The 14613-nt window shown below is 38.4% G+C and overlaps 1 protein-coding gene across 2 annotated transcripts in view; it reads right to left on the bottom strand.

Moving 5' to 3' along the window:
* Window positions 1-14613, bottom strand: part of PLCXD3 (phosphatidylinositol specific phospholipase C X domain containing 3) — a 75336-nt gene that overhangs the window by 41883 nt on the left and 18840 nt on the right. Inside the window, exon 5 of one of the 2 annotated variants that reach the window (XM_053932318.1) lies at window positions 6543-6564. The exons of the other annotated variant lie outside the window; for it this stretch is intronic. Coding sequence (XP_053788293.1) covers window positions 6543-6564 — 22 coding nt within the window. The remainder of the gene's footprint in view (window positions 1-6542; window positions 6565-14613) is intronic. 2 annotated transcript variants of the gene reach the window in all.

Here is a 14613-nt window from a genome sequence, read left to right as displayed (position 1 = left end):
GTAAAATGTTTAGTGTTTTAAAAAGGAAGTATAAAAATAATTGCATGGCAAATTGTTTCTCACCTATGAAAGCACCTAGTCTGTAAATCCTCTGTTATTAACAATATCACTGACATATAAACAAAAGATACATGCCTCTTATCAGAGTGCATGTTTTTAGATCTAAATAGATTCATCAAAATTAAAATTTATAGGAACTCCAAAATTTTTTCTATATCTGGCAATCAGCCATTTTTTACATTAGTTTACTGCCCTATTTAATTAGCTCTAATTCACAAATTATAATCACTGTATAGAAAAACTGTGACACACTTTTTATAAAGCAGTTGTTCATCTTTATCAACATGCAGTCACCTTATTCTTACAGAATTCACTAATGCAAAAAAAGATCTTTTTCCATCATGAATTATGACATACCTGTCTTCTGCTTAAGTACTCCAGTTTTCTGAAAATCATGTACAAACTACTAGCTAAAAGCATTAAAATCTCTGTTCATTGGAAACAATCAAGAAAAAAGGAAAAAAAATCACTCCTTTGCTACTCCTTTGCTACTTTTCTCAAATACATTTCAAGATGATGTAGAAACTAATCATCAATTTTTTAAAAAATACTCTTGGGTGTATCATTCCATCTTTCTGTTCCCAAGGACCTTTGAGACCCTGACTTGTGGGTATCTATCTATTGCTGTGAGTCAATACATCTAGGCTCTTCCAAATGAGATGGCTTTAAGCCTGGTGGTGTTTAACTAAACATGCACTAATACTCCTATTGAGGAAACACAGTTTTAAATTTGAAATTAAGGATTTCAACCCTATATAATAGTGATATAGCTGTTGATGTTATTGAAGTTCAGGTCTCATACAGTTCTTCAGCATCCACTGTTGATTTCCAAGCATTATTCCAGGCAGTTTTATTTGAGCTCAGTTTTTAAGCGCAGAGTTTTATTCATTTGCTGGATCTGCTAGGTGAAATGTAATCTTCGTGAAACATTAATTACAAAAACCAAACATGGTGCAGGTAAGTGCAAGCCAAAGGAATAATCAGCAGAAAATCTTGAGAAGAAAGGCTTTCAAATTGTTAACTCTATTGTCTGAGAAGAGACTGGCAACACAATGCCTTCTATATTTGCTGAAGTGCACTTGAAGCACAGGAACTTCTTGCTCATGCACTTAGCTACCCAGAAAAGCAGAAGATATATTCCACCTTTTGCCTTATTTAATCTTCCATACCCATCTGGGACAAGATACAAATCTACATTAAACACTAATTGTTTCCTTCTTTCACAAATCATCATCCTTTGAAGAACTCCAGAAACAAAATAGTTCAATTATTTGCATACAAAGAGCCAGATTTCATGGCACTGACTGATTTTCCCCAGCCAAGCAAAAGAGAGGCACAAAAGGGCACTACACTTAGGACAGTTAATGAATATTCAAGGATGATAAGCCAAGCGTAAGTGCTAGACATAGGTATGATGCCACACATCAACAGCCCATAAGGAAGGATAGGAGGCAATCTGTGCTGAAACCCACCCTTGCTGCATGCTCCTTCTAGTGGCTGTTCACAGGCACATCACCCAAAAGGCTCCCCCATCCTGTGCAGCAAGAGCAGCTGCAATGGAGGCAGAATCTGGCCCTCAGTGTAGGAGGAAAAGGAACAGTGAGCAGTACAGCAGTTCCCACCCTCATGGCACCATTTAACAGTTTTGCTGGTATGTGACCTTTTGTTTGCCATCAAATCATCTCCCTATCATTCAGATCATATGTTTGTCTATTCATCAAATCCCCTGAACATTCAAACCACATATACAAAGGCTGTTTGGATCCTTCCTGCCTCTATTGTGGCAGCTCAATAACTAAGACAGGGAGCTCCCAGCTGGGTATCAGCAGCAGAGAAACACGGCACAGCCAGAGGAGAAAGACATGTCAGCAGAGAACACTTATATAGGGAGAAAATTAGAGTCTGGAAACTCACCAAAAAGTCATCCCTTTTCTTCTGAGTGTCATAAAAAAAGATGCTCAAAATAATTACTACACTAGTGGTGTTTAAATGTTAATTTGTACAGTACTCTGTGGAGCATACAGTTCTGATTGACATTTTGGCTAGAAAAGGAACCTTACTTAGCAATCTCTTCTGAATTAAAGCATTAATAGAGGCAGTTTGATAAAAATTATGTTACCCTGTTTGAAACCATGCCAAAGGAAAGATATGCTTTTATGACTTTGCCCCTGCAATTGTACAGTGATATTTAGACCTAGAGACTTTTAGGATGGATTTGAATCCTCACCACTAAAAATTAGGAACTTGGAAACCACTACAAAATTAAAACTGAATTAAACTGCCCTCAGCTGAAGAAGTTGTGTGTGCAGAAGCAGCAATTTGTTGGGTATTTAATTTCATCACACAGTAGCACATTCACTTAGCTGGCCCATGCTTATCACACCAACTATTTCATCAAGTTGCAACCACTTAAAAATGAAGCCTCTTGTCTAAACTGATACTGGTTCTCTAAATTCCTTCTGAGGTGAAAGAGAAAGACCTCTGGTGTCTATTTACCTTGTTCACATATCTGTGTCTAATGTAAGTTAGGATACTTCATTAGTGAAGGTGTTTCTTTTACTCCCTCTTCGAATAAGGAAAAAATAGCACACTTCAGTCAGCTAAAATTAGGTGAGATGTATGTACCCCAGCATACATATCTCTGCTACTAACAAATGAGTCTTCAAGGGAGGGAAATATTATCCCTTTGTTACTAATGGGCAAATTAGGGTCCTGAGAGGCTCTAAGTTGTACTTTCAAAGAATTTAAAGTCCATCTACACTGAATGAGGAAGTTTAAAATCTAAAACTGTAACCCTGAAAACCCCTCTGTGGCAGTTAATGAATAGAAAGTCTTACCTCTTTTCTGTCTCACTGAGGTCCAATTATAGCAGTTACACCTGTACAGGGCAGCTTGAAGAAGTGTTCAACAAGCATGTCTGCTTTGCTTTAGGTAGGAATTGGATAAACTTCTACAGAGACGTAACACAGGGATATTTTTGTAATTGTTGGGCAGGGCTCATGCAGAACCAAGGGCTTTTCTGTTTTTGTTTTTTGTAGTGCTATACTAGCAAGGACCCAGCATGGGAGGCTGGGGGGAGACACAGGCAGGACAGGTGACCCCAGCTGACCAAAGGGATATTCCAGACATATAACAACATACTTAGGATATAAGGTAGGGGGAAAGAAGAAGAGAGTAGGGAAGATATTTCGAGTGATGGCATTTGCCTTCCAAAGTAAACATTCCATGTGATAGAAGCCGGCTTTCCTGCAGCTGGCTGAAGACCTGACTGTCCATGGGAAGTGGTGGATGAATTCTTAGTGTTGCTTTGTTTGTACATGTGGGTTTTTCTTTCTCTGACAATCTGTCTTTATCTCTGAGTTTTCCAGCTTTTACTCTCCCAATTCTCTCCCTGATTCTGCTAGTGAATTCTGCTAGGGGCAACAAGTGAGCAGCTGTATGGTACTTAGTGGCTGCCTGGGGTTAAACCATGACAGACTCGAATAAGACTCCCAGTCCAAAACAGTGTTTCTCCACCGCAGCAATACACAAGATAAAAGATAATGGTGTTTTGTGGGAAATGCTGATTCAGGTTCAAGAGTAGAGGCCATTAGTAAAGGGATGCAGGCAAGAACCAACTCTCCACAGCGACCAGGACTCACCAGATGGGCAGAGGCAAGCTGGGCTCTGAAAACAGGTGCAAGCACCCTGTGTTTGGTGTTGTGGGCAGGGACGTGTGCACAAGAACAAAAGGAAGGAGAGCCTACAAGACCAGAGTTGCTGCTACAGATGCTGCAGAAACACCTATAGGGAAACACGCCCTTCTTCTGCATGTTTGCTGTACGTGCATGGTGTTGAGACAAATGTACATGGCTTCACACAGCCCAGAGAAATCCATTACAACCCCCAAGTGTTCTATGTAAGCTACAAGAGACAGAAATCCTATTTGGAGAAACAGCATACCGCCCATAACACTTTCTGTTTGACAAACTAAAATTACACAAGCCAACTTGGTATTTCTCCCACCATGACACAAGAACAGTGCCCAGACAGTCAGTCCTTGGTGTACTGAGCAAAAGCATTTTTTGGAACACAGTCAGCACAACCCAGGCTGGAATACACTCAGTATCCAGACAGTAACACTTTCAGGTTTCACAGACAGAGCTATTCAGCCTGAGCATATTCCTAGACAGCACTAGTATTAGTGTCAGGTTGTATTTTTGTATATAGCTTGAAGTTTGCTGCTTCCATTTCAGGTCTTGAGAAAGCTTTCTATATCTAAAAGTTTATCCATTTTTTTTCCAATTATAGATGCTGGTCATCAAAAGTTATTACCTTTCCTACGTGCCTGGAACCATCACAGTCATAAGGAAACTACTGCAATATGGGAAGATACTGAATTTGGTGTCTGACTAGAGATTGCCCAAAATGAAGAAAAATGACGGCACATTACCACTTAGTTCTCAAATTTGCACACCATGCCCAGAAGACCTATACCCCTAAACCTCTAAGTATTACTCATTTTTAACTACTATATACAACTAAGTAGAGAACTTCAAACACTGAGAAATCATCTGTTTCACTCAGCGAACTCAACTCAGGAAATAACAGAAACAAGAAAAGTGCTCCCAAACACTTAAACATTCATGCAGCAAAACCAAGCACTACACAGCAAAGCCTATTACACTGCCAAAATAATCTGGTACAAAACAAGGGGAAAAAACAAAAAAAAAAAAGACAAAACAAGGGGGAAAAAATCTCATTAAGATGAAAACACGCCACTGCCAGCAATAACCTGGAAGCCTTACAAATGCATCAAGAAGTAACAACGTCATGATCAATACCCTTGGACACAAAGTCCTTAAAAAATTTCTTCAGTAGAAGGAGACTAATAAAAACCCAAACCTCTTAAACCTTTAATATTTTTTGTTAACGGTAAGTTCTTCATTAAGCTAATCCCTTTAATGCCTGGTCAATAAATTCAACTGCCAGATCTTAACAATACAGGTAACAACACCCAGCAGCCTGTGCTAGAAGTTTACATTTTCCCTCTGCCAAGTACATAACCTCTGAACTAAGACTGATCTGATATCAAAGGCTCCATTTTTCAGATGAGAAAGAAATGACAGAAGATGTGTGAATTGTCAGGGTACAGTGGTGGCACTTTTTGGGAAGTAGAGCCCTTCTCCCCCAGTCACCTCCACCAGACCTCCCTACTAACATGCCTGACTTTTTGCTTTGATATGCTATCAACATCTGAGGGGAGAGACAGCCTAACAGGCAGTTCATGGTCCAAAAGAAAAGAAACACATCTATAAATAAAAAGCATTACACATTGGCAAATGTGCTGATATTTTGTCTGTTTTCATCTTCCCACCTGCACAGCACTAGAAATTAACATTTTCTCAATTTGCTTGAAGAAACACACAGAAGGTTGGCTCGATCTTGTGATTTCTATGGATTATATTACCTGACTCGAATGCCAAACACAGTTTGGTATTTCCAAATATAGACCTTGCATGTGTTTTTCTGAACTGTCTTAGCAAAGGGCTGGACAAAATTTGATTTTCCTTCTTCCCAAAACTGATTATGCTCAGTGGCATATCCACTCCTATACAGTCCCTCCCCATCCCTCTCAATTCTCTCAACCTTCTGTTGCCAGCAAAGAAACAAGAGGAAATTATAACCAACATCAGGTACATTTCAAGTGAAGTCTGTAAGGGCATTTTTCCATAAATCTCTTGGTTATTTCCCATTAATTAATTATTTATGCATTTGTAGCCAAATAGGCAATGGTTTGTACCATAAGGGGTGCACAAAATGGACAGATAACTATACAGTTTCTTAATCTGGCTGCCTTCCTCCTGCAAAGGTGGCTTTAGCTTTGCAGAAAACATAATGCAAAGGTACAATGGTGAACTGAAAGGTCAATCTGACCTTCACTTTGACAGGTTTTAGACATTAAAGGTTAATACACCCAGAAGATGCTAGCTCTGTCTCAAAGCCCCTTTTCCAACCACTCTTTTGTATACAGAAACAATGTTTCTATATAGAATCACAGAATCATTTGTGTTGGAAAAATCTTTCACAATCATCAAATCCAACAACATACATGGGACTCCAAGCCCACTAAAGAGAGGCACGAGCACAAGCAAGACTTAAAATGACATTTTAAGTGGCTTTAGATAAATAAATGCAAGCCTGTCAGAGGACACCAACACTGATGGATGCAGTTCAGACTGGGACTGCTGCAGAACACTGTGTCCACACGCTGTGCTCTCCCCCATCCACCCTGCGAGGGACTGGCATCCCACAGGCACCTGGCAGGGGATGCAGCCAGGTGCCTCCCAACCCCTGTGTGTTCCCCCCGCCACGCCGTGGCATAGAAATTGTTTCATTAATGATACATCGTAACCTGAGTGGAGCCATATCATCAGTTGTTTAATGGGCGACTTTGCAGCTCTCTGTCACACTAAAGTTTCTGCATTTGCATTTGATAGTACAGATACACTTTCCATCCTGCACCTCCTCCCCAGAAATGTATACTTCTAAAGGAAAAGAGAAGAGGGCATCAATTCAAAAATAGATGGAAATTTAATTCCACCAAAACTGGAAAATTTTGAATAGAATATTTTTATCTAGGTAGTATTTGTGAGCCAGAACTCTGACAAGGGCATATTGTAAACTCAAAAAAAAAAAAAACAAAAAAAACAAAAAAAAAACCCCATTCCTGTTCTAAAATGAAAGCAGTGCTATTTAATTACTTCACCATTTTCTCCTCTGGCAAAAGCAGCAGCTAAGCAAATAAAATATTTTAGTATAGAGCTGTGATTCTGTATGGGTTTGGCCAGGTTGACAAATAAAACTAGCAAAAACCTCAAAATCTGGGAGGGAAACAGTTATCTCATTAAAGTGCAGCACATTAACTTGCCATCAGCTCTGCTGCATGCGGTGCTGTGAATAAATTAAATGTGAATTCAGAAGAATTCTGACTGTCTGTGTCTGACAAGCTTTATTACTGTGCATATACCAGCAATCATCTCCCTGGTTTTGCAGGGAAAAAAAAAAACCCACAAAAAAAATATTAAGGAGGCAAGAGCGAAACAGTCCAAGTCTGTCTCTTCTGGCAGTGAAGGTTTATAAGCTAAACTTATAATGCCGGAGATGGCCTCACATAAATGCTTTGATGGCAAATGCGTAAATGGAACTGATCTTTTGGACAGTCACCAGTGAAGCAGATATTTTGGTGACATACCCTTAGCAACTTCTCCTTGTGGTCAAATCTACTGAGAGTCCATGGTTCATGCAAATGCAATCCAAGCTCTCTCAAACAGAAATGCAACCTGAGCACTGACTGATGAGTTTTAGCTCAGTCAGGCACAGGGGAAGTCACTGAATAATATATTTTCCTGGGGCAGTAGGAGCAATTTCCTTACCTTCTTAAGTTCCTTGTCCTTTTTTCTTGTACTGTTACTTTATCTTGGAGCATGAAGAGGCTCCAATATGTTAGCTGTGTTTCATCCATTTCAATGAGAAAGCATTTGACCATGAAAAGCAGGTACTAGCATTTCTTTTCCATTATATTTTCTTAAGTTATAGCGCACTAATAAAAATCAGGATTTGTGACCATTTTCATGTATTTCAAAATACAAACATAATAAAAATTAATGCATTTTAATCAGGCAAAGCCATCAAAAAACCAAAACACAAATGAGGACAGAAGTGAGACAACCATCACTCTAGTTGGCTCAGGTCACCCAAGACACTACCAGAAATGCAAGTATTCAAGACTGGAAGCCATTGATCTGGCACAAAGAAGGAATATGCAACTACGTACATTCTGTATCTGTGCCTACATTATATTATTCTTCAGATATGCTCAATAATAATGTATTAACATATGATTTCTGGCATAAACTTTTGAAGACCTTATGGCTGGTTTAGCTCAATGGGTGCAGCATTATATGATGACCATCAAAGGGTATGCAAGAACAGAATTTGGGACATAGGCACAACTACGAATAGTAGCACATGGTAAGAAAGACTTTGATGTCCTGGAGCACATCCAGAGAAGGGCAACAAAGTGAAGGGTGTGGAGCATAGGTCTTGTTAGAAGTGGCTGAGATAGTGGAGTGGTTTAGCTTGGAGAAGAGGAAGTTCAGGGGGGACTTCATTGCTTTCTACAACTCCCTGAAAGGAGGGTGTAGGCAGGTGGGGGTCCACCTCTTCCTCCAAGTAACAAATTAAATGAAAAGGAGAAATGACCTTAAATTTTGTCAGGGAATATTTAGACTGGGTATTGGGAAGAATTTCTTCACTTAAGGGATTGCAAGCATTGGAACTGGCTACTCAGGGAAACAGCAGAGTCACCATCACTGGAGGTATTTAAAAGATGGGCAGACATGGCATTAAGGGATATGGCTTTGTGGTGAATCCGGTAGTTTTAGGTTAATGGTTGACTTGATAATTATAGAGGTCTTTTCCAACTGAAATTATTCTATGATTTTCTTCTATTGCACAAAGCACCTTGATTTTGGCAAAATAAAATCCTGTAGCTCCATGCTCATTTAACTTGCAGATGCATTAAACCATTTAATGTCAGCAAGTCTCTTGGACAGAAGCAGACTGAATTTCTAGCAGTTCAGACTGATGGGGAATTAAAAATTAACCTTTTACTCATCAATATTTCAATGCCCTATTAGGTTCCATTCAGTAGAGAATGTCCTTAGCACATGTCCTTACAAAACAATCACAGCAAAGCTGGAGAGGATGACAAGCATTTAACTGAAGAAATTAGAAGGGCACAGAATTATCTACTGCTTCATTGCTAAAAGTTACATTGCTTCAGATGACACAAGATAAAATGACACAGATAAAATGACACAGATAAAATCTGTGCATTTCATAGAAGGTTCCCTCTGATGTTGGTCAGAAGTCCTGAAGGAGCTCACCCTGCTCTGCTGACTACACAGAGACAGTATTTTCCCAGGGACATTTTAGCTACTAAGGAGGCTTGGAGGCAGAGAAATGGCATTTGATTTGTGGCCCTAAATCCTACAGTTTTATCACAAGAGATAAAGCATCAACTCCAAGTCATTCACAGGGAACATGTCTCTGACAGGGTTACTGAGCTGAAGCATAATCTTGCAAAACTGTAAATTCAAAGCATGGGGATGCTGTAAGTGCCTGGTACCCACCTGCAGCAGGAGAGTAGGTTGTACCTCTCATACAAAGGACTTCTGGGGAATTAAAGCCCCACCACAGCAAAACACAATTCATTCCCATATCTAGTTTTTTTCCCTCCTACCAGATTTCTCCAGCCAAATCAGACAGGTCATGTACGGGGTGGGGGGGAAATAAACTGAGACAAAGGAAACAACTATAATGTACCTTTTAAATGAGAGTTGTCCAGACACTATGTGGTCTGGTGGTTTAAATTAACTTCTCTGGCATTTACAAGTGATAAAGAGGTTAAGATATTAAATACCTAGTAAATAATTTGCCTCGACAAATACGCTGTTTTTCTCTGGCAAACAGTATAGGAATCACTATAAGATACCTGAGCAGACACAACTTACACATGCTCTCTGAGAGGTTCTACATGGTTTCTTGCTGCTCATCTGCTTCTGCACTACCTGGTGTAGTGTTGTCAGTGTAGGGCACCCATGTGTCCAACTGCCACACACAGAGAACACAGAGGAATAGAGAACTGCAGAAAACTGTGGCAATGTTCACTCTGGAAAAAGACTGTTGAGCTTTTCAGGGTTTCCTACAAAGATGTAAAATTTCTAAACAGGTCCTCCTTTTCTAACTTCTTCATCTATCACTTGATTTGTCCCATATTCTTTGTGCAGCTTGCAAAATAGAGTTTAATTTCATGCCTTATAAAATTTCAACAGGGAGTTGTCACCTGAAGGAAAAAAACACAGAAAAATACATGTACATATATGCAAACACACCCATACACACATACACATTGGAGTCAGTGCAATGATTAAAACACATCCAAATTATTATACCTACTTACCAAGTGATTACTTTACATCATGTGCAACCTTGCTGTTTATAAGTTAACAGGGAAATCTGCTTTCCTGGGCAGGAAAAGTTTTCTGTTGTCTTCAAAAACGCAGATTTTGAAACAACCAGGATTTGGCCCAGGAATAGTTTTTCATTTCCTGAGATCTCCACTCTCTCTCACGCAATCCAAAAAAGCCCAGCAGCCAGTCCAACACCAAGTGTGGCTCATTATCCTGTTTGGTGTTGGAGTGGGGTTTTTCTGTTTGTTTGTTTGTGTTGTGGAGTTTTTGTGGTTTTGTTTTGTTGTTTATTGGGGTTTTTATAAATAATTAAAAATGTTACCAAAATTACCCCTGTGTAGAACTTCAGTTTGCTAAGCCACAGGCAGTGTCTGCTTACAGATATCTTACAGTCTACAAGGAGAAGAGAGGAACAGACAAAAACGGTGCAGAGGAAGAGAAAGAAAACTACTGGTGGCAGTCAAAAATGAAGAGAAATTTCAAATCCCTGTTCATCCAAATGTTGGTTTGGCCTCCTGTATCCTGCACAGGAAGAGGAACGCTCCTCAGCTCTCCTACACGGAGGGATGGTCTAACGAGGATCTGACTCCAAGTAAGACCATGCCCATCTCTGGCAAGTGTTTGCTTATGAAGGTGCCCCTGCTTATTGCAGGGGGTTTGGACAAGATCAACTTTCATGGTCCTTTCCAAATGAAACCATTCTGTGATTCTACAATTCTAACCAGCTGCACAAATTCAACAAGATTTAAAATAGCACATAACTATTCCTTTCAGCACACAAGGCCTCTGCCCAAGTCCAGTGCAGATCTTTGATCTTCAAGCCCTCAAGTTGAAAACCAAAGTGAGAACACTCAGGTTTGCACCAAGGGCAGAGGGACAGGTTGGTCCCGTGAATCCCTTTTTAACAATGTTTTTCGAAGAGCTAACTTCTATAATCAAGAAAGAAACCCCAGTGACTGAAGCATCTCTTTGCAGTAAAAGTGAATGAGTTGTCTTGAAGCCCGGGCATGACTGATACTAGTCCTTTCACTAAGATTCAAGGAGATAAGTTAGCTACAAAGCTCTGTGTTAGCTGGCTACAATATTTGGGGAAGAGAAGGTTAATCCTTCTGGTACTTTTAATAACCACCTCTCAAATCAGTGGCACAGCTGGTGTCTGACAAGGGTAAGGACACCAAATACTGCCAGCTCCAATGTATCAATTAAGTAGTGATGAACTTTGAGAAGAAAAGCCATACTGTGTTTTAACCTCTTTACCCTAAAGAGCTGTACACAGAGGATAATTAACAGAGCAGATCACTAAAGGTGAAAGCCTAACTCAACAGCTGGAAAAAGCCATGAATTAATAAATTACATACACACACATGCATATGTAAATATATAGATATGTAAATATATATATAGATATACACAAACACATTCACACAAATAAAAAATAATCTTCCTACATACATATGTATTTATATATATATGAATTAAAATGTTTGCAGGACTCCTTTGAATGTCAGCCTAAAGAGTACCCCTGCAAAATGTACAGACACCCTCAAAAAGCTGGGATAGATCCTTGCAATAATTTGTTACATTCTAATCCCACTCACTGTCCTTTCCAGGAATTTAAAGAACACATGGTGAAATCAGCAAGACATCCAGACTGAGACAGACAGTAGTCTGCCCTGCATTAGGAAGAGGGAAGCACCCTGAACATGGTCAAGAATGGAGTCACTTTTAAAATGTCTTAAAAACATAAAAACTTCTGTCCACAGGGAAGCCCACATGTGTTTACTTAAGATTCAAATGGGTCTGCTTAGGACAACATGTACATGGACCTCAGCAGTGACCTAACTCTGACTTCTTGAGAGCATGTTTTCATGAATTCCAGATGCATTTAGAAATTCAAATTAGAAGTTTTATTGGTTCCCATGAAACTAATATCATATACCCATGTTACCTGAGTAAGTCAGACAAAATCCCCAAAAGCACTTGTTAAATACATCAAGCATCACAGAAAAATATTTGCATTTTGTTAATATTCACTTGATACTAAACATGTGGAACCCTGAAAGTATATATAGATATTTGTTTCTTCTGATGCCAGTGCTAGTCATAAACAGGGAATTAAAAATGTTTTCATTAACTTTACTCTTCCGTTGACCACCTACCAAAAAGGTTCCCTGTCTTCATACGGCTTGTATGTTTTTATTCATTATGTTAAAACTCAGATGTTCACACTCCAGTCATAGGATTTTCTATTCATATTATGTATCTTAGTCCACAATTTGCTTTGAAACAGTGAATTTGGCTGGGACTAATAGTACTGTCTGAACTTTGCAGGCTATTTATCAGTCAGATTCATCAATTTATTCTCCTATGAGCAGTGGTGAGTAAACTCTCGCTAATTGTTGTCCCACACATAATTGCTTTGTGTTAAGAAATGTTAGGCAAGGGTTCAGGGAAGTTCACTTGGTCAGTGCAGTCAAGAAGGACCTTTTTGTAATTTTAATTTACTACCTCCCAAATGTTTGTAAGCTACTGAACCAGGGTCACAGCCACACTGCACCCTATTCACATTCTGACTTTTCCTGTTTTGAGCATATGGGTAAGCATTTAGAATTTAAGCTTCTATAAAACATCTTGAGAACAAAACTCTACCTAAGCAATTTTGATGATGAAAGTATTATACTTTAGATAGAAAAACTGAATACAAAGTATTGCCGAAAACAATGTGTTTCCTTATTGCTATACCTTGTTCTTTCTAACCCAATCTACCCCACTGCAGTCTATATTTATAAATTCATTCTAAAGAGTCCATATTTGACATCTTACTCTGCTGCAAGGAATGTAAAAATCCAAAGAAAAACCCTTAACAAACATTATTTTTTTCTTCCAAAAAAGGATTAGAAGATAAAGTACCTAATTCCAATGCTACAAAATAAAAGTTTAATTTTTAAAATATTGAAGAGGAAAAAATCACAACTAAGGTGAAAAGACAGTAAGAGTAAGGAAAACAAAAATACTACAAGTCAATGTGATTACACTATCTGTTATGTAAAGCAAATAATTAAGTCTAATAACTATGAAGGGAAAAAAAATAGTTATAAGAAATTGTTGAAGCCATGATTAAATATCCTTGATTAACTATTCCACAACTACTATTTCTTGTTCAGTTTGGAGAGTAATATTGTCCCAGCCTACATATTCTCTATATAATGTCTAAGTGAATATTTTCAGATATCACTGCCTACTTCTGGCTCCTAAAAATGTAATTTCTATTCCTAAAAGCCAAAAAATTATTCAGTGCTTCAGGGCATGTACAGGTGAAGCAATTGTTTAGTCATCCAGGTGATATTCCTGAAGCAGACAGCAGAATTGGCATTGCGGTGAAATATCCCTTTCAAAACCTTGCCAGAGGTAGCCTCTGTTTCTTGAAGAATTTTTAAAAATTTTATTTATTTAATAAAAAATAGTGATAATGGTTTGGTTTCCAACAGAAATCTCTGCAAAGTGCTGAGACTACCATACTTTCCAGGACATGTAGGTAACAGAAAAAGGCTTACTTTTGTTAGACCTAAATTAACATAACATGTCCATTTCATAAAATATTTCCTATATAATTTAATTCGCTAAGAAATAACATTAATTTTTTATGTGTGTTCAAATATCAATCTAAACTTACACATTCTACTACTCAAGAGTGCCCTAAAGGTAGTATTTTACAGGAAAATAAAAATTTTACATGGCTGGTTTACAGAACAGAAAAACTCAAGGGGATTAACAGACAATATCTATAGATTCACACCAACATCATATTAGAATAGACTGTTCAACAAACATAGATTGCAACAACTAGCTCCACAAAAGTCACTTTAAAACACTGAAGGCCGGATACTTTAATTCTTGTGTATTTCCAGCTTATCTTGGCTCTTTGCCAGGAGTTTTCATCCCACAATTCCTGTTTCTGATCTAACTCCATATTCACAAAAAAATGATATATGTAACATAAGCAGTTAAAAACAAAATTTAAAAAAATCTGTATTTCAGACATCACAGAAAGGGAAGCTTTCAAATAGAAACCTTAATATGTGTAGTTTCAGTAAAATACAGCATTCTGTACAGGGGCATTCAGCTCCCCATAAATGAATCCTTTACAATAAATACAGTATTTATAAAATGACCCAGACACAAGGTAGAAAACACTCAAGGTATGGAAAAAGTCACAGAATAAAAACCCTTAGAGGATGACCTGAGAGACTTTCTGAACAGAACTAGATGGACATTTCTCATGGTCCTGAAAAAGCATGCATTTCTCCATTCAGCACCAACAAAATACTTAGAAGTGTTTCAGTAAAAGAAAAGCAAAGTTTATGTTAGTTTTTGTAGCTGACATAACTGCAAGGGTATACAAAACAGCTAGCAGATCTATCCCTGCTCTTCCCTGTAACTCTGCATACGGTCACTTCTGGAGAGCAGGACAATGGGGAGATGGCAATACTGCTATTTACATGTCACTTTAAACATAACATTTCAGTTTGAAAAAAAT

Source organism: Vidua chalybeata, chromosome Z (genome assembly GCF_026979565.1).
Source record: "Vidua chalybeata isolate OUT-0048 chromosome Z, bVidCha1 merged haplotype, whole genome shotgun sequence".
Classification (NCBI taxonomy): Eukaryota; Metazoa; Chordata; class Aves; order Passeriformes; family Viduidae; genus Vidua; species Vidua chalybeata.
This window is presented reverse-complemented; position numbering and strand designations above follow the sequence as displayed.